Source organism: Convolutriloba macropyga, chromosome 2, assembly GCF_964194025.1.
Source record: "Convolutriloba macropyga chromosome 2, txConMacr16.3, whole genome shotgun sequence".
Taxonomy (NCBI): Eukaryota; Metazoa; Xenacoelomorpha; order Acoela; family Convolutidae; genus Convolutriloba; species Convolutriloba macropyga.
Window position 1 is genome coordinate 43,029,242 of NC_134469.1, and position 23,470 is coordinate 43,052,711.

The 23,470-nt window shown below is 34.2% G+C and overlaps 3 protein-coding genes across 4 annotated transcripts in view; 2 read left to right on the plus strand and 1 right to left on the minus strand.

Annotated features, from left to right (window-relative positions):
- Positions 1 to 338: 338 nt before the first annotated feature.
- Positions 339 to 2,206, plus strand: LOC142358681 (vacuolar protein sorting-associated protein 45-like). The gene has a single exon (XM_075410190.1). The coding sequence runs from the start codon at positions 389 to 391 to the stop codon at positions 2,102 to 2,104; it is 1,716 nt and encodes a 571-aa protein (XP_075266305.1). The 5' UTR covers positions 339 to 388; the 3' UTR covers positions 2,105 to 2,206.
- Positions 2,207 to 2,211: 5 nt separating this feature from the next.
- Positions 2,212 to 23,470, plus strand: part of LOC142358682 (COMM domain-containing protein 10-like) — a 30,714-nt gene continuing 9,455 nt past the window's right edge. Inside the window, exon 1 of the mRNA XM_075410191.1 lies at positions 2,212 to 2,307. Within this exon, the coding sequence (XP_075266306.1) occupies positions 2,227 to 2,307 (81 nt within the window). The 5' untranslated portion in view covers positions 2,212 to 2,226. The remainder of the gene's footprint in view (positions 2,308 to 23,470) is intronic.
- Positions 8,411 to 15,606, minus strand: LOC142358683 (uncharacterized). 2 transcript variants are annotated; one of them, XM_075410193.1, is made up of 3 exons: positions 15,427 to 15,606; positions 14,907 to 15,153; positions 8,411 to 8,772 (listed from the first exon to the last, which is right to left on the minus strand). In XM_075410193.1, exons 2-3 carry the CDS (start codon positions 15,133 to 15,135, stop codon positions 8,633 to 8,635), a joined length of 369 nt encoding a protein of 122 aa, XP_075266308.1. In that variant the 5' UTR covers positions 15,136 to 15,153; positions 15,427 to 15,606; the 3' UTR covers positions 8,411 to 8,632. The 2 variants fall into 2 exon arrangements, with proteins under 2 accessions (XP_075266308.1, XP_075266307.1); XM_075410192.1 differs by lacking the exon at positions 15,427 to 15,606 and having other exon boundaries at positions 14,907 to 15,404.

Here is a 23,470-nt window from a genome sequence, read left to right on the forward strand (position 1 = left end):
CGGTTTTTTTCACCTCGGCAAGGTTTCAAAAATACTGAAACGGTTAGTTTTGAAGAGATTGGAATCATTCGTTTCCAAAGCAACTGGAGACTTTCGGTACAGACGACAGCTGGACTGAAAGATTTTTAAATGAAACTTTGACAAAATTTTAAATAATTGATATTTGGTCAGATTGAATAAATTTTCTATTTTTTAGGCTTGAAACTGTAAGGAATTACTCTTGACAACTTTCATCTAACCTTATTAATGTTACTATGAATTCTTTACGTTTATTTTGTTAAAGTTCAACATGATCTGTGACCCCCTTAAATTCTGTTTAATTTATCTTTAAATATGTTACGTTGCATGGTTATTTCAGGTTTTATGATATCCTCAAAACTTCAGCACCATGAATTTGGTATCTGCTGTTCGCAATTATGTTGGGAAGATGATAGACGATTCCGGCGTTGGTGTCATGAAAATTTTGTTGATGGACAAGGAAACCATTTCTGTGGTTAGTATGGTCTACGCGCAGTCTGAACTCTTGCAAAGAGAGGTATATCTCTTCGAACTACTGAATAATTTTAACCGAGAGCCTATGCGACATTTGAAATGCATTTGCTTCATCCGTCCAACTCGTGAAAATATTGAGAATTTGTGCAATGAATTGAGAAATCCAAATTACAACCTGTACTTCATTTATTTCACCAATGTAATTGACAAAGACAGTCTTAAGCTTTTGGCGGAAGCTGACGAACATGAAGTTGTTCGCGAAGTGCAAGAAGTTTTCGCGGACTTCCTTTGTATGGCTCGCCATGTGTTCTCGTTTAACATGATTGGGTGCTCAAGGAAAAACCGATGGAAAGCTGATCTTCTACATCGATGTACATCAGGTTTGACTTCGCTTCTTTTAGCATTGAAGAGATGTCCAGTTATACGCTTCCAGGCTAGCTCTGAGATGGCAGATGAACTTGCAAAACATGTGGGAAATTTGATATCGAAAGAAGCTGCTCTTTTTGATTTCCGGCACACTGACGTGGCCCCTTTACTGCTCATTTTGGACAGGAGATTTGATCCAATCACACCTCTGCTCAACCAGTGGACTTATCAAGCGATGGTGCACGAGTTGATTGGAATACATAACAATCGCGTGAATCTGTCCTCTGTTCCAAACACGACGGATGAATTGAAGGAAGTGGTTTTGTCTGCTGAACAGGATGAATTTTATAGCAAGTGTATGTTCATGAACTTTGGCGAGATAGGCAGCCAAATCAAAGAACTGATGGAGAACTATCAGAAAACAGCTCAAAGCCACCAAAAGATTGAATCCATCTCAGACATGAAAGCGTTTATCGAAAATTACCCATCATTCAAGAAGATGTCGGGAACTGTGGCTAAGCACATTACTTTGGTTGGTGAGCTTTCAAGGTTGGTGCAGGTCAACAATCTGCTTGAGGTATCTGAAGTTGAACAAGAACTAGCATGTCATTCAAATCATTCCGAGGCATTACAACATGTTCGCAAACTGATAACGAATGACTCTGTTACCGACCTAGATGCTACTAGATTGGTAATGCTGTATACCCTTAAATACGAAAGACATTCCAGCAACGATATTCCGGGACTTATTGAGCTCCTGAGTCGACGCAATGTTCCCGAAGAGTTTAGGCGAGTTGCAGCTAGCGTTTTGACATACAGTAATGCTAGCATCAATGGCGTGCATCATCAATCTCTTTCTGAAAGCCCAATAGCCGCAACCCGGAGACTATTAAAAGGACTGAAAGGTGTCGAAAACATCTTCACCCAGCATCAACCAATGTTGAAAGAAATTCTGGACAATTTGCTACGAGGCAAACTGAAGGAGGCGTCATACCCGTACAACGGCAATAACCCTGTGCGAGTGGACCGTGTTAGAGATGTGATAGTGTTTGTTGTTGGAGGGGTCACGTATGAAGAGGCAAATACAGTTCACAGTCTGAATCTAGCAAACCCGGACGTCAGAATCATACTTGGATCAACTAACATTCACAACACCAAATCATTTTTTGAAGAGATTGCTGCATCTGTCAGTGAAGGAAATGCTTACGATGTGTCAAAATTCAGAGACAATGAAAAGTTTACATGAGATATTGTTTCTGAGAAGAAAAAATATATATAAAAAATTGCTTATTAGGTGTACAGAATTACGTGTAAATTAATCTAATAAATTTAATTCTGCTTTGATAAAGTTTTCAGAAGGTACATTGGATGCAATGCAGTTTAGTAAGAACTCTGGAAAGGTTTCACGGCGTCTGTGCTCATGCCAAAGTGACTTCTTTATGCTCAACTGTAAGATGTTGTGATTATTATTACAAATGTGGTTATTAATTGCTCCCTAAAAATTTTTTGCTAAGCATTTTTTGCCTTGTTGGCCGAAACGTGATGAGGTTTTGACACCCGAAGGCTTTAAGCAGCAGTTTTTGAATTTCTACTTCTTTGTACCCTATGTTTAGAACCCTGCGTGACTTAATCCCAAAATTATTCATCACAAGGCATTCCCCACAATTTTAATGGCCAATTTTTGTTTCGAAATTAACAATTAACGCAAGCAAACGTTTAAAATATTGACGTGTTCTTGGGCGACTTAATAAAACTTGTTGGTTTGAATTTGAAACTCAAAATCAATACGCATTTTTGAATTGCACTTTAATCTAACTGGGGAAAATTTGATGGAATTGACCTCTGTTATGGTGTCACTTGAATTTCAAATGTGTTTTCTATGATCAATTCTGTCACTTGTTTAACTCAATAACTGCTACTATGTGTCAATGACTATTTCAAAGTAAAATGATCCCCATCAAGCTTAAAAAATCAAAGAATGTAGCTCCCTACGAGTTGTTAAAACTTAGCAAAATAGAAGGGGTTTCTGAAGTTAATTTTTTGTGCTATATCTACAAATGAAAAAAATGGCAGCCATAATTTCTAAACAATTGAGATGCTTATAGGTATTGAGATTATTTAACAGCAATTCAGCCAAAAGAAGTTGTGTCATCAAGTGAACAACTGTAATGATTAATTGCTCTCGAACGAAGCTCAAAGCAGTTTTTGCAAACGTGTCTTTTTTGTGCCAAGTTTTTGCCTGACCGTTTTTCGCTTTGTTGGAGAGCATTTGTTGACTTCTTCGAGTTTTTTCACGCCTCAGTTCTTCATTTATTAGTGATCTAAGTTGCTCTCATTCTGAAATAAAGTTTGTTGCTAATGTAAAAACGATTGTGCGCAAAAGACAAAGCTTAAGTGGTAAAGATATCAGACTGACATCCTGAAGGTCCATGGTTCGAACGGGTTTGTTTTTTGCAGACCAAAATATTTCTAATCCAGGCACCCTAAAAATTATATTGCTCAGCCTGTTAATCGGGATTAGTAATCCGCCGTTAGTCCGTTTATGTTTATTTAGAGCCAAATTTTTCTTGCCTCATATCCCAGATTAAGGTATTTTGTTTGTTCATTTTGACACAAACACTAAAACAAAACAATAGTCGTGACTGTATCCTTTTGGAGGAAGCAGCCCGCCGCTGCAGCTTACAGATTTCGAGAAAGCGTCATAAGTAAAATACCTTAATTTGATCTTTTCAAATGACAAATAAGTTCGCTAATTTTTGTAACATTCTGGATTCCGTTTTCCTTCAATTTTATTCACAGAAAATGCAAATTGATGGAATGTAATTGTAAACTCAAGTTGGCAAGAGTACTTACAGAAAATCAGATAAAAAATCCAGTTTGCCATGATATTTTTTCAATTCACAACGCAAAAAGCAAAAACGTGCTTCAATGATTTAGGGATGCTCAGATTTGGACAGATTTTACATGGAACTCAACGTACAGCCATTTACGCAAACCTTTATCTGATTTTTCTGTCAGCGCTTTTGTCACTTTCTTAAAGTTTACATCAATTAAAATCCGGTTTACAGTTCATTCATTTAAAATTACAGCAAACACGGTTCGGAATGCTCAACAATAACCGGCTGAATAAAATTTAATTTTGCTATTCGATCGTTTTGTACTTTTGCTAATTAAAGTATCAGGAAGAGAACAATGAAAACTAGGACAAACTATTGATTCATTGACGAAAAAACGACCAAAATGCAACTTTACGTGTAAACTTCCTGTTTTTGAAGTCTATTTTAGTCAGCATACTTTCGTCTGTTTCCTTTGTTCAGAAACACCGACAGTTAGAGAAGTTCCTCCGTGAAGCCATCAAGAAAAAACGCAGTGAAGGTCGGAAACCATTATATTAAGTTCTATTATTTTTTTGTCATAGCAAATGCTGATTGGTGTTAGTACCAATCTTTTCACCCTTAACCTCCTGAGAGAAGTAGTATTACTTCTTTTTTGCTTTTCTTGTTAAATACCGTTCCGGGTCATGATAATCAATCGCGGCACGGGAATACGTCTCTAATGTTTAACTGGTAAAAACGTCAAATGCTAATTGACATAAGTAATAATCGCATTAGCTTCCTTCAATGACGATTAAGCTCAGCCACCTATTGAAAAAAAGCGCCTATTGTTTGAATTCTGCGCTTATTTTTCATTTATTTGTGCTGCCCTAGCCTTGTATCAATTCACTTGGAGGTCATGATCATCAATTTTGAAGTGATCTACCGGCTTTCACTCTCTCGTTATCTTGATGATATCAGCAAAATAAAAATTAAAGATCAATAATTCTAACTAATTTCCTGTTAGTGAGACGAAGTCGATTTCAAAGACTTACTTATGGGTGTAATTCTATAAGAAAATCTAATTTTTACCGCTCAGAGAAAAAGATTGAGTGTTGTTTTATTCAATTTGAGGTGCTACAGGTTTTTCCCGCTGAGTGGGCTGTAATGGAAAGGTCTGATCTGGCCAAATAGGAGACCTGGATTGATCAGTTTTTTTCTGATTTATAGTTAATAAATATTCTACAGCAGAAGTCTTTGTTAATGGCTGTTGAACGACTTGTAGCAATTGTTTTAGTGTTTGTTTCTATGCAAAAATTTGCTTGATTGCGTTTGATTGCGCGCGTGTATTTCTGCACCTAATTTCTTAAGTTTTACAAAACGCGCTCCAATAGGTTTTAATAGCCGCCGAAGCTGGCTATTATTTCGGTGCTTATTTTTTAACAATCAGAGATCATCCATGAAGTGGTTAAGAGCCCCAGAGGATTGCTGTCCATGGCCATGCCTCTCATCCGTTGTGGGATGTAATCTGGAAACCGTGGGCAGGTTATCGTGATGAGGAGCGCCCACCGGCCCGACAGGGACGATCTATAATAGCACTATCTGTGAAGTTTTCGGCTTACTTCGCCTTTTCACAATTCGGCTCCTTTGCCTATCGGCTGTGTTGGCCGCTGCCGTTGTTTAGTTTGGTGGCTGTCAAGCAAGCCGATAGGTAAGCACACCGAATTTTGAGGGCAAATAAGCCAAAAACTTGGGATACCTGTATTTTAAGTTGACCCTGGGGTCCGATGGGTTTCCGGATTACATCCCACCGACGATGAGGCATGGACAGTGGTCCGCTGAGGCCCGTAGTTGTCAAAAAATTGACGTATTTTTGTTTCTTTGGTGCATAGGAATACATTATATGTTGTAATAATATGCGCAGTATTGATTGTAACGGTTAAAAATGTATTTTTTGATAGATTACAACTTTCGGCTTGCTCTTATGTGCGCTTACTTTTACTTCGGCTTACTTTGCGTTCACCGTTTAGTTTGTGAAACCTGTCTTTATCTCGATTAATACGAAATTTGTGCTTTTTGTTAATGCTGTTTGATCTTGGTTTGATGGTGGATTGAAACGAGACCGATAGCCCGAGCAAAGCCATTGTTAAAAAATGTCGAAAAGTAGTTGTCTTATGTGCTTAATTAGGTAATTTTTGTGTCAAGATTTTTTATTGTTCCGACCCCACTGGGGGGGGGGGGGGGAACTATAAACTCAAATGGGTTTTTTGTTCAGAACATTTTGGCGGATCGATATATTCATCGTAGAGAAATGTGAGTGGTATCATTAAAAAGAGTAGAATTCGAAATTAAAGATTTTTTGAATTTCGTTTTTTTTTCGTGGAGTTATCGAGGTTTAAATTTCGCGTGAACACTGGATATTTGGTTCACTTTTAGCGTAATTTTTGTTCGAATTAACATTTCTTTCTATAAAAAGTTTAATTCAAATTTAACTTTCATGCTACAAAATGCATCAATTTTGTGTTCCTAATAGACGAAAGGCGATTAAAAAGACTAGTCCTGGTCTCATAAGGAAATATACTATAAAAAATCGATTTCTATTTGAGAGCTGTTTTTAGAAAAACTTTTATATTTTTTGTTTTAAGTCACTAAGAGAATAATCATCTTTCATATCGAGGTTCGGTTAATGCAAACCTAATTTACATTCCATTGATGCCCCTTGAACAGAAAATTAGCTTCAAGGAGTGGCTCATATTTTTTGGCTTTGACTCTGAGTGTTCGTAATTTTTAATGAAATTTTGATTTTTTTAGTTTACTGAATTTTTGAAGTCCAAAGCCATAGACAAGTTGATTATAATTGCAATAGTCTTCCTATTGAGCTTAAGTGAATCTATCTAGTGCTTTGAGTGGATAGCTAATGGACACCTTAAAAAACAATTTTTGGAAATTTTTTTGAACGTTAGATCTTAAAACTATTTTTTGCGAACTCCAAGTCTTTCGCAGTAAGTCATCTGCTTTGTTGTTGGCTTCGTTATGACTTCGATGCGACGAGTTTTCATATATTTTTATTAGTTTCTGGATAATTTTTTATTAATTTTGCTTCCTTATGGAATCTTATCACATCCTAATTTTGATAGAGCCCATTGGCTCAGAGAAGACGTCAACTGAATTATGGATAAAGTTTTCAGAGAAAAGCTCGTGGATTAAATGGCTTCAACCTTTTTTTCTGGCACTTTTCTAATGAATTTTTGGTTTTTACCTGTATTTATTTTCATTGTCATAAGACTTATTCTGATGTCCTATTGATGGCTGGTCAACAACAAACAGCATTTTTGTCCCATCCAGGCATAACATAGCGTAATTTTTGACTTCCGTTGAAATTTATTGATTTTACTGTCGTTGACACTACGGTTTTCCTCAAAGATTTCGTGGCTTTAAATTATTTCATATTTGTTGATTTTTTGAAGACTTATAGTTAATTAACGAGAAATCCTATTGTTGTTAAAAAATTATTTGCAAATCGAAACGTTTGTACTTAATAATTCATTTTTTAGTGCATTCGACACTTCTGTCTCATTTTTAAAAATCTCCTTTTTTTGCTGTTCTTTATTCATTATGTAGTCGTAAAATGCTGAGGTCCCATAAGCCTCTAATTGAGGATTGCGTAAATGATATTACTTTATTCAGTCAGTTCATAGCGAGTGCTCTCAAATTTTGATATTATTCCTTTTAATATTTTTCTGGTTTTTTGTTGCTTGTATTGTTCTTTGTTTAGTTTTTGTAAAAACAGAGCACAAGTATTTTCAAATCAAGCCCCAGTGAACATATCAAATCGTTAAGTATAATTTTGCTCAATTAGTGTGTGTAAATAACAACTGAAATAAAGAATATTTAGATAATAGGTAATGATTTTAATGGCCTCAATAGTTTGTTGTCGCAGATTGTTTGTAATTTCTTGAGCTTTTCTACATATTTAGTCCTTTTCAATGGCCCAGTCTAACCAAAGGCTGGTCCTTTCAGTTTTGCAATGACTTTATAGTAAATTTATCTAGAACTATTTTGTGAAAAGCTAATGATTTTTCAGACGTTTGAAATTATTTGGTTTAAAAAATGTTGATAGATTTTTGAATTTCGCCTCTTTATTTTTTCTTTTTACTTGATTTAAGGAAAAGTCTAGTCTCATTAAGGAAAAGTCCCATCTGCTGTATAGTACAAATAAATGTGCAGTTAAGGTTTTATCAGATTGCGTTTTGACGTTGTCTACTGGGTGCTTTTACGTTTAGATATTGTTTTTGCCGTTAATTTTTTTGTTTTGCTGATTTTGTTTGCTTGTTTTTTCCTCGGAGCCTTTGTATCGGCAGATCTTGCGAGCGCTCTAATGACGAATGGCATTATATAATTCAGTTAGTAGTTTGAGTGTTAAACGATTTTTAAAGCTCAAACTTCTATTTTTGTTTATCTCTTCATTTCGTTGACAATTAAGTCAAAAATGTTTAGAACTTTATCCTGCCAAACCTGTAGAATGCTGTCAAAAACTTTATATTGAAAAATGGGTCTTAAAAAAATTGCTGAACTTGGCGTGTTTCAATTAATCTATGGGGCCAACTTCCGATTTGAGTGAGTTGTTCTTTATCGAAAGGTTGTAAATGAAATGCATCCACTCACAATAGAGATGCAAGAACGGAAAAGACTCGTTTGAACAATGGTCATGCCCTGTTGGTTAGTGCTTTCTTAAAATCTTTAAGCGGAAATTGAATTAAAATCAGAGTTGCAAGATTTGAAAGAAATTCAGAATGGAGGAGCTGAATTGGTGTTATCCAGTAGCTATAGAGGTATCATTTCTTTTCTAATAAGCATCACTTCCGACGTTCAACGCTAAATAAAGCTTTGTAAGTTAACGTGTCCCTCAGAAAAATAAGCGGTTATCAGTCTTGTTGGTGAAGATGCATCCAATGGGGCTGTTACTGGGTGGAGTTGGTGTCTGTATCAACTGTAGGGTTGGATCTCTGCACTAGGAAACCTCTTATCACTCCTTCCCTTTTGCCCATTCTTTCAGATGGAAACAAGTTTGAGTGTAGTTGAGCCAAAAATGATGCTGCCGCTGAAACAATTACACCATTCTGTTACATCTTGAATTTTATTTCAGTAGTTTTGATAGAATTAAAACAAAAATACCTTTTGTACATTCTTTCCTGAAAAGATATAAAATTTCCGAGCAATAGTAAACGTGAATTGTTGGTGCATGACTTTTCATTTGAAGCTGTTTCAAAGTAACTGTATAAGTGGTGTAATAGATACAACAAAACGAAGGCAAACAGAGCACTTTCGTTAACTAGAGGAAATGCGTTCTTTTTGTGCTCCATTAGATTTGAGTTTAACTCATTTTGAAGCTTGAAAAAATGTTTATAAAAATAAATTAGCTTAAAGCTTTTTTGTATCTAAATTATTGGGTGAAGTTTGCCTGATCCCGAAAATTCTAAAGCCAATTTTTGAACTGGGATATTCTGAAAGTTTTCTGATTGTCCCCCTTTCGTACCTAGTAAAGAATCACCAGCTTTCTGTGCTATCTTTACAACAATATTACTTGGCCTACTTAGTTTTGATAGGCTGATATCAGTTTAAGCGCGACTGCAGACCGGTGTTCACGGCCATGCTTTTCATGCGCTGCGGGATGTAATCCGGAACTGCAGGGAAGCGCGCCCACTGAAAGGAAAAACGAACGTAGATGAAATAATTAAATTAAATAGTCCACACCTTGGCTGAGAATGACTTTGCGTATTTTCCTTAACTTTAGTTGAACGAAAACCACAAGTGTTGAAAGTGAAATAAGGTCCTCTCAAATTTAGATATACCTCTGCGTGATTATGCGACCTAATTCTAGTTGCCCTCATGACGATATAAAGGGAGTTGCATTGAACTATGGATGACTATGAAATGACAGAGTAAATTTTTTACCGCAGTAGAGTGGTACTCTTCATTTTTCTCTAAACAGATACCTCTTATACCTTGTTATTTTCTATGCTTAAAGCAGATTTCACTTATGCATGTCTTTGGAAAATAAGTTTTGTTGCCTAACGTTGGTATTTTTTACCCCTGAACATCTTTCACTTTGGAGTACTTCTTTTGCTCTCAAAGTTCTATATCATTGCTCTGGATGAGACTTAAGCTAATTTGCTTTTTTAAATGTTGATAAAAGGATCGTCGTATTGATTGTTTCGTTTTGCCATTTAAACTCCAATTTTTGTTCTATAGTTGAGTTTTATTTTCGGTAATTTAATTATTGTGATGTTCTCCATCTTCTATTGCTTTTCAGGTGAGACTGTAAGGTCCTAAAAGTTTATTCAGTCTCATGTATCATGTTAGAATAGTTTTTCACACTCAATTTTTGAGAGAAAAAGGCAGGTTGTTTCATTTAATGGTGGTCCAATTTAAATTTTTCACAAATCTTAAACAAGGATTTAGTATTGTTATTCGTTATTCATAGAATGACAAGAAACTCAAAATTATGTATGTTCGTCAAACGAACACGCATCTATGAAAGACCTTACAAAAGTAAGGTTTGACGAAGGCAGTTTGAGCACGTTTCTGATGAAATTTGGTCTTGTTTTCCTTCGCGATCGCCGTTCAAAAATTTTCCTATTATAAACACAATCAAGACAGTTTCATTATTGATTGCTATATTGCAAATTCATTTACATGTATTTTTTTTCGTTAGCCTGGATTCTCCAGTTTTTTGACCGATCACTATCTGATTATACTGCTGTTCCGTACATTAGATACTTAAACGACGGGGTTAATCGCGGGACCACATGTATAACTTGAGAATTCAACCCCTAGTTCTACTCTTGGTATATAGTTAAGTATTAAAGAAAATTAATTGTAAATATGAATTAATAAGTGATGCTAAACAGCTTCAAATATGAACCGAGCATGAAGGGATAGAATAGTTAAGTTATTAAGACTGAGTTAGAACTGGTTAGCACAGGTTGATTTATTCTAAGTTAAACTTGTAAATTAGACAGAATTTAAGAGATATTAACTTGTAACTTGGAGAAGTTAAGTTGGACTTACCTTATTTCCAAAATTGTGCTACGTTAATGTTTTCTGACATAGAAGGTTCTAGATGAAGCTAGTCACAAAATATTCTAAGTTGAAAATTATCTCAACTAAGTTGAGATTTATGCAAGGGAACAATACGAGAGTATGATTTAATTCTGAAGTTATTGGGGAGCAAAAAGTGTTGGTGGTTGAGCGTGCAAGCTCATTTTATACTTGTTGACACGTGTCTCTCTAGTATCCTATTGGATAGAGATAAGTGTCGACAGAATTTTTAAGGTTGTTGGTATTTTCAAAGTGGCGTGACAATATCACGTCATGATGTTCTCAGTTCGAGTTATTGATCTTAAAATGGTGGTTTATTCAAAACTAGTTAGCAATTTGTTCAGATGTTAGATTGGACTTTGTCGAAATTAGATTTGTGCTTCACGCACTATAGCTTAAATTCAAACGGTGTTACTGAGTGTAGCACACTTCAGTACGTCCCATCCCGGTCCATAGGTATTAATTCATTACATCAAATTTTCCATGGATGAATAACTTTTTTAGCTTAACAATATAATAATTAAGCATTAAATGTTTGTGAGGTTGATTACTTTTTTAAAGTTCATCGTAGCTTCTTGTTACTGAGTTTTTCTCTTGAAGAAGGGTTGACGATGTCCTGAGATACATAGCTGTACAAAATAGTATGTCCAATATTTTTGGGTGGTCGTCGTAGTAGAGTCATTGCAAAGCTCTTGCAAGATTAATCGATCATGGAAAATACTTCTTAAAAGTTTCATTTCTTAGGAAAATTGGGCTTCAAGTATTCAAAGGGGTTAATATCTCTGACCCCTTCGTTATGTGTTTGAAATACGTATTAGATAAAAAATAATACTTTGGTCCCTCAAAATAAAGTACGATCACATCACGTGATGTAAAATACAGGCTAAATTAATATTTAAAGTTTTGGATTTAGAACGTGAAAAAAATATTTGTGTATTTTTTTTAAATTTTCATTGTTATATATTCTGTTTCGGTTGGAAAATCATCCAGCACTCAGTGTGCATTTGTTTTTATTCCACTGAAAATGTATATGCGGTTAAAAGTTCATACGATTGGGAATTGAGTACAGATTGGATATAATGGAGGCACTTGCAATTAATTGGATTAGGCATCGAAGTTTATGTCCACGTTTTTTTAGATGGAGTTGTTTCTAATTAAAGCTTATGTGTGACGACAAATGCTACGTTAAAAGTGAGGTGTTGGTGTATCACTATTTGCTTGAAAAGAAGAATCCGTGATCAAAATATATTCTTTAGGAGAATTGGGAGGCTGTGTTTTAAAAAAATTCAGTTCTTTTCAGTTCTTTTCGTTGTTCTTTTTCAGAAAATCTTAGCCGTCATTGTAAAACTGTTCGACATAATTGGATCTATTTCTTTAATTTTAGTAGAAGGAGGCAACCATTTGTTGATCTGAATCCGACGTGTCAGTCCGAAACGAATTGCCACTGAATTTCAATATTTAATACTTTTAATAATCTTTTTTATTGAGCTGCAAAAATCTGACAGAAACCTCAAGAAATTATCTTTTTCATGCACAGAATGTTCCGTATTGATTTTTGGTTTGTAAAATTCTCAAAAATTTGCCGGATTTGTTTTTACACATCAGTTAGTATTCAAATACTAATCAATGCGTTTTTGACGTTGTTTAACGGAACTTAGAAGCCATCTTTTTTACGATGGTTGTAATGAACTGTATCCACCTTTACATATTTTACTTCGTTGATCTATCAAACTAATAGCCATTCTTCGGAAGTAGTTATTTGGTATGACGGAATAACAAAATGGCAATCAAATCAACCTTGTTGGTCTTGGTATTTTATGTGCACTCTATGGCCATATTGCTATTATTAAAAAATGGTGGAATATATATGCGAGGCCGCTTTTTCTTCATTCGAGTTTGCACTTTTTGTTTACGCATCGTAGCATAATAGAATTGCCAATACATTACGTTGAGAAACATTTAATAAATGTTCACTGTTTTTTAATCGTTCACTGTTCTTATTATGGGTTTTGAAATTTTTAGAAGTTTTTTAGTTTAATAGGCATCTGATATAGCCAACAGAGAAAAATGTTATAAAACCTTGAAATCGGAAAATCTAAAACAAAATAGGCTAAAAATTTTTAACGGAAAAATGTTTTTACCTGTTTTCCTTTTTCTTTGTTTTCAATGTGGTCGATTTTGGTTGTTCTTAGTTTTTCTCTGCGGTTTTACTTGCCCAAAGGTGAATCCATTTTAACAACTGTTATACTCCTGCTGGACGCGGAAAAAATGGGAAACATTTTCTCCAGAGGACGAAGAAAAGACAAACTAAGTTGAAATACTTCATCTTTTTGCTGGTTTTTCTGGCTTCTTGAACAAACTTTTTTGTGTGCAATCTTGGGATTTTATTTTGCGGACTATTTGATTCAAAAGAGGCAGAAATTGCCCATTTGAAGTTTTAAAAGAGGCAGTATTTGTCCATGTTAAAGATTTCCTTTTTAAATCCCTTCGATTTATCAGGATTAAACAAAAATTTTATAAAGACAAACGTATTGTCAGTTTTGGTTGTAACATACGCTAAATCCACATCGCTTGGTTGATCTCAGACTTGACTCAAATGAAAACTCGCAGAGTTGGCCAAATATTTGACAGTTGAGATCAGAACAACAAAAAATATAGATATTTTATTTTTAACAAATGCTCGTTTTCATTTCGTATTGTTTACTTTTGATGCAACTGACCTAATTTAAGCTCTCACGAGGCTCATAGTTGATTGTTTGTTTGAGTCAACTATAAATTTGAGTCAGTTGCTAGTATCTTTTTGCTTTCATTAAAAATTTAATTTACTGAAATGAGGAGTTAATTCGAACCGTAGAAAATCATAACTCCAGTCTAAATATCTACAATTTCAAGTTATAAATTGTAACCGTGCATCCTATATTTTGATGTGTTTAGTTTCACATGAATAATTGTTAATGACTCGATAAGGGTTATTCAAAAAATACAACAAAAAATAACAGAACGAAATTTTATTTTTCTAGGTTTTTGTACACATTATTTCACTTGCTTTCTTGATTTGGCTTCTGAGAGATAAGCATTGGTCTCATATCAGTTTTAACGGAAATTGTGTAGAAGTTTCAATGATTCTTGATGTCATATTTTCCGTGTAAATATTGGTTCAGTTTAACTTTGAATTAATAACTATAGGATTTATATAACCACATGAAAAAAATAATTTGAACAGACAAAACGATGAAAGTTATCTTTTTCAACACTGCTCCGTTCTCAACGGATGATTTCCTATACATTCCATCATACTTTCTCCAATTGATCCAAAGTTGATTGAAACGGGAAATCTTTTTACTCCTTAACCAACCAGCATGAGTTAATTGATATGCAAAACCGTCACTTTTTCGATTACAAGAATTTAAAAGGTTTTATAGTTTTTCTTCGTTTTGTAACGTAAAAAGAAACGTAAATTGAAACTAACATTTTTGGTTTCCTTTAAACTTTCCAAAATCAAAATTGTGCGAATATAGGACACATGACATTAAAAAAATAGAATTATTTATTTGCCAAAAAGACAAGACTTGACATAATCATTGACTAAAATTTCAGATTGCATTTGTCAACTAAAATTTTTCAACTGGTGTTTTTTTTAACTTGAAATTTCTGTAATTTTTTTCTATTTTATGAATTAATTGATAATGCAATGGGTTTTTCATCTGATAAAATTATAACAATTTTCCGAATGGTTCTTTTCTTCAAAATGAAAGAACTCAAGATTGCTACGGAAAAAATACTTCAGTTTGGGTCGAAAAATGATAGCCAAAATAGTTTTTCATCATGGAACATTCTGTGCTACGCAAAGTCTTGCGCGAGCCGCCGTCTTGTTTATTAAGCACTCATCCCATCATACTATTTTAGCTTTAACTATCTGTAAGGAAATTTTAATTGTTTTTTCACAATATAGCTCGACTTAAAATATGGTGCCCCTCCCCTACCTTCACCCTTATGAACGTAGAAAGTACTACATTTGTTGCATGCGGGAATATGATAATAGTTTGTCTTTTATTAAGTTTTCTTTCCTTTATCAGTCTTTTCTCAATTTGGTGAGACAAAACAAAGGATAATTTAAGATTGAGTTCGTCTCACCTCTTTGGGAATTGAGCTGGTGTGGTACGTAAGAGGAGTAGAAGTTTGAAGTGTCGCCTACAGATCCATACCTCGGTCTGACATTGCTGTTATCACTGTACTCTGCGGCTTGATTGCTCTGGTCCAATTTGGCGTTTCGGATTGGAGGCCAGGCAGCTTGTGTGATGAAAGTTTGGAGCAAAAGGGCTGAGGCAAGGGTGATGAAAAACGTTATTTTAGTTTGGCTCATTTTTTGTTGACAAATGAACTTTTGTTTTTGAGCCATATATAGATTTTATTCCTTCTTCTTTTCTCTTTCACAGATGATGGAAATTTGAATTATGAAAGCAACCAACAATAATTTTAAAATTAATTGAAAATTTGAACAATTTTTGCGGGAAATAATGATTACTCGCTTGATTGAAATTGCTCTGATAAGCAGCGGTCCTTGTGTCCTTTTTTCACAACAAACGAGCGTGCCCAGACAAAGTGTCACGGTTTTTAGGTTCTCAAGTGAAATGTCAAGGAATAAAATCTACACAATTAAGGCCAGAAATCTACTCCGATTTTTCACTGTTCAAGATCAATCAAAATCTCAATTAAAATATTTGTGAAAAATCTTAGAGCACGCTGACTGTTGAACAAAGGCTGTTTAGAGAAATTGAGTTATATTTGTGTTGGTGGTTTGAGAAAGGAGCTAATTGGATAATTGAGCTTTATCGAGCATCCTGTTTCAGGTTTTCTTTCCCCAAAGTTGAGATATTTGTGGGTTTTAATCAATTTAAGTGCATCAATTCAGGCCATAAAGGGTCCCCGTTCCATTTAATTGCCTCAAAGGTTATTCTCTGTCTCTGCGGATGCAGGCCATAAAAAGAGGCTCTAAAAGTTACCTCACATATCTCACTTAAACTAGGAGACTTGTTTGATTTCAATTGATTAAAGCTTAATACTACTGTGAAGTTGATCACTCTTGTGTTTTGAATGAGATTCTGGCTATCAAACTTCGCTACTGAGTCAATGGCCCTCTTATGTAACGATTCAGTAGTCGGGATTTATTATTTGAACTCCTTCAAAAACAAGTTGAATAAGAATAACGAACATGAAGGTGACTTAGATCGCTCTAAACATGTTGGTTGAGAACTTTCAAGGATGAGAACTTTCAACGATGCTTGAAAACATAACTATTTTTGTCTACGGAATATTGAAGTAATTTTTCGCCGTTTCTTGCAGTTTTTGTTAAAAAGATGTACCAAAACTTTCGTCGCTAGATTTTGTCTGATCGGTAGTGCATTATTATCTATGCTTATTTTTCAGAACTCATTATTTATGTCAATATCTTCGAGTAAAACTATCAATAAGAAGCTTGAGGTTCGCTGAATAATTACGTACTGATCTTTCGGGTATGTTAAAAATTTTAAAATGCAGCTGCTTTTCCTTTCTGTTCTCATATAATTTAAACGTTTTGGTTTGTAGCGCATTTTCAAATGACTTTCCCATTTTGGGTCGTTTAAACCTGCCTATTCGCAACATAATGTTCATCCGCGTTTTTTTTGCAAGCACGTCACAGACAACTCAAATGGTCAATTTGATATGGAGAACAACCGAAAATGGTTGAACAATACCGGTGATGTTATCTATGCCCTTGGTAAAAATTGGTTGTTTGTATCATTACAATTTGGAAGTATTCGAGCGATATCTCAATGTGCATTTGTCAAATTTGAAATTTTTTGATAAAGCTAAATGACACTACTTTTTCGGTTGGCTTGATTTTTACTATTCGAAGAGGCGTATTGTTCTATGAGTTATCCTTACTTGAGCATATTTGTTCTTTTCTTTTTTCACCATCGATATTATGCTTCTAGAATTTCAACTTTTGGTGTTTTTTCTCTAGTAAACTAGCTTCGAGAAGCATTTTAACGCTGAACAATGACCTAACTTTTCCTAATCGCGACAAATTGAGTGTTAACGTTTTTTTCAACAAAACAATACATATATGGTTGTATTCGTCACTGTTTGGTTAAAGACATTATTAGCAGTGGCTTCTTTTGAATTGTTAGAATTCTAATTGATTTAAATTTGTTGTTCTAATTAATCGGTGTCCCGTTTTTTTCACCCCTATTCATTTAACCCCGATTTATTCACCCCTGTATCATTTAACCCCTCTATCTTTTAACCCCACTATCATTTCACCCCGATTTTAATCTTTCTATAAAATAAGGATTATTAAGTTAGCAATATAATCATTTGGCCTCTGCTTGTGTTTAATGTGAAAAGGTCAAAAAGGTCATTTTGAGAATTTTCGATCCCTTAAAAGTCCCTCCTCCAAACTATCCAAACTACAGGCCCGCTCCCACCTAGCTACCTACCCCCCCCCCCCCCCCTCCTCTTATTTTTTTCCTAGTTTTATTAGTGAGGTTAATTAAGAGTTTTTGGTTTCTGGTATTACACCGGTTATGTTTTTTTCTTTTTTTACTAAATTCAGTTTGTCCAGAAGTTTGAGCTAAAAGAGAAATCAACAATCTTGACTTAACTCTCTCACAAAATGACTTTTACAAACACTAAAGTAAGTTTGATTGTGGACACCAGCTTCGTCATATTAAAAACGAAAAGGCCAGACTGGGAGGGTTTTGACTTGCGCTTTTGGCTGGGCTTTTTCTGTTCTTGCAAAACAGTTACCCTCATCTCCACCTGTCCGCCTCTTACCGCTTTCTTGCCCCCAAACTATACAATCTCCCAACATCCTCCAATTTTTTTCCGACTTTATTTATCTGTGTGCCTTTTTCTTTTTCACTTTTGATGGAAACTTTTCCTGTATTCAATTTTTTCGGTAGAGATAAAATAAGCCAAGTGGTTTCTTAGTTTTTCGTTCCAAGTTTGAGTTAGTACGATGCTTTGGTTCGTTTCCGGAGTGTTCCGGTTTTGTTTTTCAATTCGTATTCTTTTTTGTTGCGATCATTTGATCACACGCGTACAGGTCAAACAGCGACTTTCTACGGAGATTTTACCACTGCAATTGAGTTTGCGGGTGTGACGTTGTTTGTTAATGTCTTGATATGAGTGTTGGGCTCAATTGCATAGATGACTTACTCAACAAAATGAGTTCTTCACTCACTTATTAAATGTAAATTCAAAATATGTAAATCCGACCTACATTGTTATGAAGCCATTGCTTGAAATACATTGTTGTTTGGAATTTCATATTAAGGATAGAATTCAATCTTAATTGTTCTCAGGAAGCACTTTTTTTGTCTTGAGATCCAGTGGTTTTTTCAACTAAAGTTCTCAACAGTCTACTTCGCGGCAATTGTCCAGTAATCTGACGGCTATGTATCTCGTGATCTTTCATCAAATTTTCAGAATCAAATGTTCTGTTGAGTTTTGTTTCATCTACAATTGTTTTTTTCACAACTAAAAAATGGGTGTTTGTGTCTATATTGGTAGCTTTTGTATTAATAGAAGTTGATTTGTGGTTCTAATACTCACTGTTTTCACGTTTTCTAGTATGCATATGCATCTTGGTCGTTGCTTAACCATTGCGTAATCAATTTCCATACCGCAATCAAGATGGCTCGTGTGAGTGCGCGAAGCTCAAAATGTTAAAACATAAACTTCAAGGTTACATAAACGACCACTAATTTGTCAGAGAAAGTGTTGGCAGTATCCGAGAGCAACTTATATGCATTTAAAAACTGCTTGTACTGTTTGAGCCGAAAAACATGCCCTCTGTTTTCGGCAGATAAAAACGAACACAAAAATGCATACAACGAATACAAACACACATACACCACATTACACAAAAACACATACAAAACCCAACTCCAAAAAGAATAAAAACATTTATTTTTGACAACTAATCTTTCCTCAAGGTTCGTTACGTTCAATCAGGCCTTCCTCGTTTTTTTTCAAAATAAATAGATGTGGCCTAGTTGAGGCAATTGTATAGGTAATTGTGATTTTGGCACTAAACTTTAATGTGCAACTTTTCCATTTTTTTTGAAAAACTTGGTATATTTGATGCCTCATGAGCATAATGAAAATATGAATTTTTTTCATTCATAAAATTCTCGCTGATGTGTTCTTGAGATTTGTAAAACTGCATTCTGGCTTTGGAAAAATTTCAAGAAGCAATATGTAACAAATTATATGTAATTTTTACTCTTTTTTAAATTTTTTGCACTCTGCCTCTGTTTGTTTCTAACTGTTAAAGGAACTAGATCTCTCAGACGAACTTTTCTCTTTCCCTCTCATTCTCTCTTACACACACATTGCTCAGAAACACACTCCCATATATACACAAACATTCAAATAAAAGGCAGACACAGAAAAATATAATTTTTAAATTTTTCTGTTGGTCATTACCCATAGTTTGCATAGTTCTTTTATGGCTTACTTGTTTTATCTGGAAAACCAGGCGTGGACTTCTTCAGGCAATTTTATGAGTATTTGAAAAAATGACACTAAAATTTTATAAATTTCCTTGAAATATTTTGTCATTTTTAAGGTTGCATAAGGACAAGAGACCAATTCGATTTTTTTTCAAAACCTCTTGAATGTGTTAACAGCTAGATTGAATTAACGTAATTTTCGTTTGAACAGAATTGAAACCGCGATATTTAGCAACTATCAATTGATTCTAATTTTTATGATTTCTGACAGTTTTTGCACTGTCTCTGTTTGTGTAAGGGAACGTTAAAAGCTGTCCTTAAAGATTCTTATTTAATTGTTTTGGTGAAAATTGGTTGTCAGTAAGTTTTTCGATTCGAGTTTCTTTTTTTGTAGTATCCTAAAAACATACAAAATTTCTATAATTATGTGAACCTAAAAAAGAACTTTTGTTCTTTCAAAAACTATTTTTTATGTGAAGACTTTCACAATCAATAACCTATTATCTACTTTTTAAGTTTACAGAAATGTTCATAGCCTCGAAAAGATCTATTTGAAAAGCAATTGTATCAACCTGAAGAACATTTGTATCAAGGTCTTCAACCTGGAGATCAGTACAATCACTAACTCTGAAATTCGTCTGTATTGCCTTGTACTACGTGGGCTAGTTTGGACGATCTGCTCTGAAGGCATAATGAATAGAAATAAAAAAAGATTTGAAAAGATGTCCATATTTACATTTCGATAATCAATTTGGTTGATGTGATCTTCAGTCCATAATCGTTCTTTGTCTCCGCGGTTTTACTGCATTGTTAGCTCCGATGAAATAGGAAAACTCGTTTGCAAACGCAAATTTAGAATATAAAAAAGAATACTTTTATTTGCTTTTGGTTTTACATTTTCAAAGTTGATTTTTGCTATCTTTAGAGTTCTAAATTGCCTGAAGTCTTCTATTTTCCAAAAAATCTGCTGTATACAGTGAAACATTGTTCTTGCTATAATTTTTAATCGCCAGAGAGCAGAGAGAGAAAAGAGTTTTTAAACAAATTTTTTATAAGAGAAAACAAATTAATTGATTTTATTTTTGAAGTTTTAGGTCAAAAAGTTAAAATCGTTAATTTTTGGGCTTGAAACCGTAACGAATTAATCCTGACAGTCTAAACTCACTTTAACCTTACTTATTTTATTACAAATTTCTTCGATTGTGTTTTTGTTAAATTTATCTCGATCTCCCGCCGAGCAATTCTCAATTTTTCCTTCAAAATTGTTCCCCCCTTTTTCAAGTTTTGATAATTTTTTTCAATATAGATCAAAACTGGATCCGAAGGCCTACAAAATGTCTTTTCCTTTTTTATCTACGTTGCGTAAGCAAAAAGTGACAGTTTGACTGGAAAAAAGCCAGCCTTGCGTTAATATCCCCCATATTGAAAAAAAGGTGTTGGAACAATAAGCTCTATTTAAGAAAAATTGATATGCTCTATTGAGTTATAGTTGTTCTCCTTGTATGTTTATCCTGATTGTTCACGTTTCGTGTTGTTACAATGGATATATATTAAGAAACTTATTTTACCTTTCTTGCTCACGATATCTACGAAATTTATTTTGACTGTTAATATTTTCAGCAGAGATGTGGGTGTTTCAAAATTCAACTCATTCTTCACTATTTATCTTTATAGCTTTTATTCGTTTTGTGATCTGTCCATTCGGATTTTTTTTCTGCATTTTTGGAAGCTTCTGGAGAATTTTAACGGCAGAATGCACATTGTAGTTGAAAGTGATTGCAGCGTCTAATAAACCAGTCATCACCTTTTGTGGACATCGAATTTTTCAAAATATGAATTGTGATAATGAAATCAGCTACTCATGGCTGCAGCTATTGTGGTAGCCCGATCTGTAGGGAGAAAGTATAAAACTTTACTGTTCACAGGCCTGATAAATTTTTGATCCAGAGGAATCACATCGTTGTTTAAACCCTTGTGTCTGATTTCAAAAAATTTCCCCATCTTCCTGAAAATTTTGTCTGGGTTTTCAGGAGATTACAGTTTGCTGCTTGATTGTGATAAAAGGCTGGGCCACAGGATAAAAAACTGTTGCGTGACATATCTCGGGTCAATTTTCGCCGGCATCATTTAAAGTATCACTTGATCATGTTTTAATACAGCCTAGTGCAATAGATCAGTGGTTAAATAAGTAATGGCGTTCGATAAGTAGTTTACCAGTGAATTATTGTCGGTCAAATGAGACAGCTATAGAGTAGTATATGAGTAGTAGCTTATGCGTAGTCTTGCCATAAAAAAACGGAACCCGGTTTTTGTTTTTAAAATTTGAACGGCTTACCTACGTTTGAGCCAAGACTTTGCAGCCTTTTTAAACTTAGATGGCATTAATTGCGTAACATTGCATCAAATTTTACGCACCAAAAATTGCATAGATGTTTTCTGGGGGAATTTTTCTGTTTTTGCGATTAATGCCATAAAGCCATTCGTATGAAAGATAAGCGCAATTATATTATAAACACGCATTTTTCTTACATTATAAGTAAAAACTAATTACCTTATACGCCTTAAGCTCAAAAATTTCCTGCATTTTAGTTCCAATATTTTTTTCAAAGTGGGTAAATAAGTATGCGAGTAGCTTTTGTTCCATTTAAATTTTCAATTTTTGTCTCCTAATTGTAGAGAAAGAGAGAGAGAGAGAGAGAGAGAGAGAGAGAGAGAGACTCTCTATTTGGTTGCTCTTAAAGGCTAGTTGTGAATTACATTAATTCCAGGTGAAAAAGTGAATTAACTGAAAATGGAAAGAAAAGGAACAAGGAATACGAGAAATTCCTATTATCTGGTAGACTATAACCATGTCATACCTTCTAGATATTTTTAATAGCCGCACAGCGATAGCTGGGGCTATTATTGGCCTTCTCTTGGTTTTTTTAAAATTCGTCAAGACTTTTGTTACAACCATATGACGTCACAGCCACTTTTTGTTCATTCGTTCATGCAATTTCAACTGAAACGCGTGCGTGACGTCATTTTTCGCTCTTAGTGGAGCGAGTTTTTTTGGTTCATTCGCGTGATTAAATTTTTGGTCACGCGTGACTTTACCTCATTCTTAAAAATGACTTCCTCGCTTTGAAATTGACTTTTATTTATTTTAATTCAAAAAGATAAGGTCAAGTGAATGTGTCACTCTAAATGAAAGTTAATTAAGAGGCAGAAATAACTTATACAGACTCTTAATCAAAATATAACATCTCAGCCTTCAAAGAAAAGACTATTCTTTGGTTTGTCTTTTTTACTGTTTTTTCGAGACTGCAGATCTAAGAAGCTATTGCGGCTATTTTCTGGCAATCTGCCAGCTATATATACTTGTTTCATTTGACAGAAACTTAAAGCAGAAAAACAGAAGGGAGACACTTGATATTACAAAATAACATAAAACTATGGTTCTGGTACGCGAAAAGTGAAGAGTTTTTAGATGTAAGAATTTATTGACTTTCCATAATTTCGGAACTATTTAAGAATAGTTGATATCAAGGGTGGTAAATAGGTATCAGTTTGATTAAATGGAAACGCACAGAAACGTAGCAGCTTTTAAATGCAATGAGAAACTAAGATAATTGTTTTCAGAAAGAAAAAAATTTATCTCAAAATTAATTTTTCTTGGGTTGATTATGAAAATTCATTGCTCTAGATAATTTATGAATCTGTTTCCAAAATTTTAACAATTTTGTTACTTTCTGTAGTTGTGTCTTTTATTATTTATGCGAATAATTAATGTGATTTTGGATTTAAGACTCAAATTGTCTCGAGTTTAGTTAAAATTTCAACTGGGAACGTACGACAACCATCTCTCTGTTTTCACTTTATAAAAATTACGTTAAATATTTTTAAAGCAGGCAAACATTTGTTTTTAAAAGAAACTCCAGTAACTTACGTCAAATCTGAAATCAATGTCAGCCGGCGAGTTTTAAAATAAATTCACCTGGATTTTATAAACCGAATCTTTGTATGATATTAAAAATCAAACTAAAATAAAATTATTTTGATTTAGTAATATTTAGCTTATTGATAAAATTATTTTGATTTAGTAATATTTAGCTTATTGGTTCATCCTGGAGGGACTCTTGAAACTTTAGAACATGCTCAGGTAGCGACTTCCTTTTGATGAGCAATTTGACTTATTTGACAACCCGTTGGATTGTTCTC

Coding starts and splice junctions, on each gene's coding strand:
- LOC142358683 (XM_075410192.1), bottom strand. CDS start 15,171: ATGGCTCAAAAACAAAAGTTCATTTGTCAACAAAAAATGAGCCAAACT. Junction 8,773..14,906: donor CCAGCTCAATTCCCAAAGAG/GTGAGACGAACT, acceptor TAATTGTTTCAG/CGGCAGCATCATTTTTGGCT.
- LOC142358681 (XM_075410190.1), top strand. CDS start 389: ATGAATTTGGTATCTGCTGTTCGCAATTATGTTGGGAAGATGATAGAC.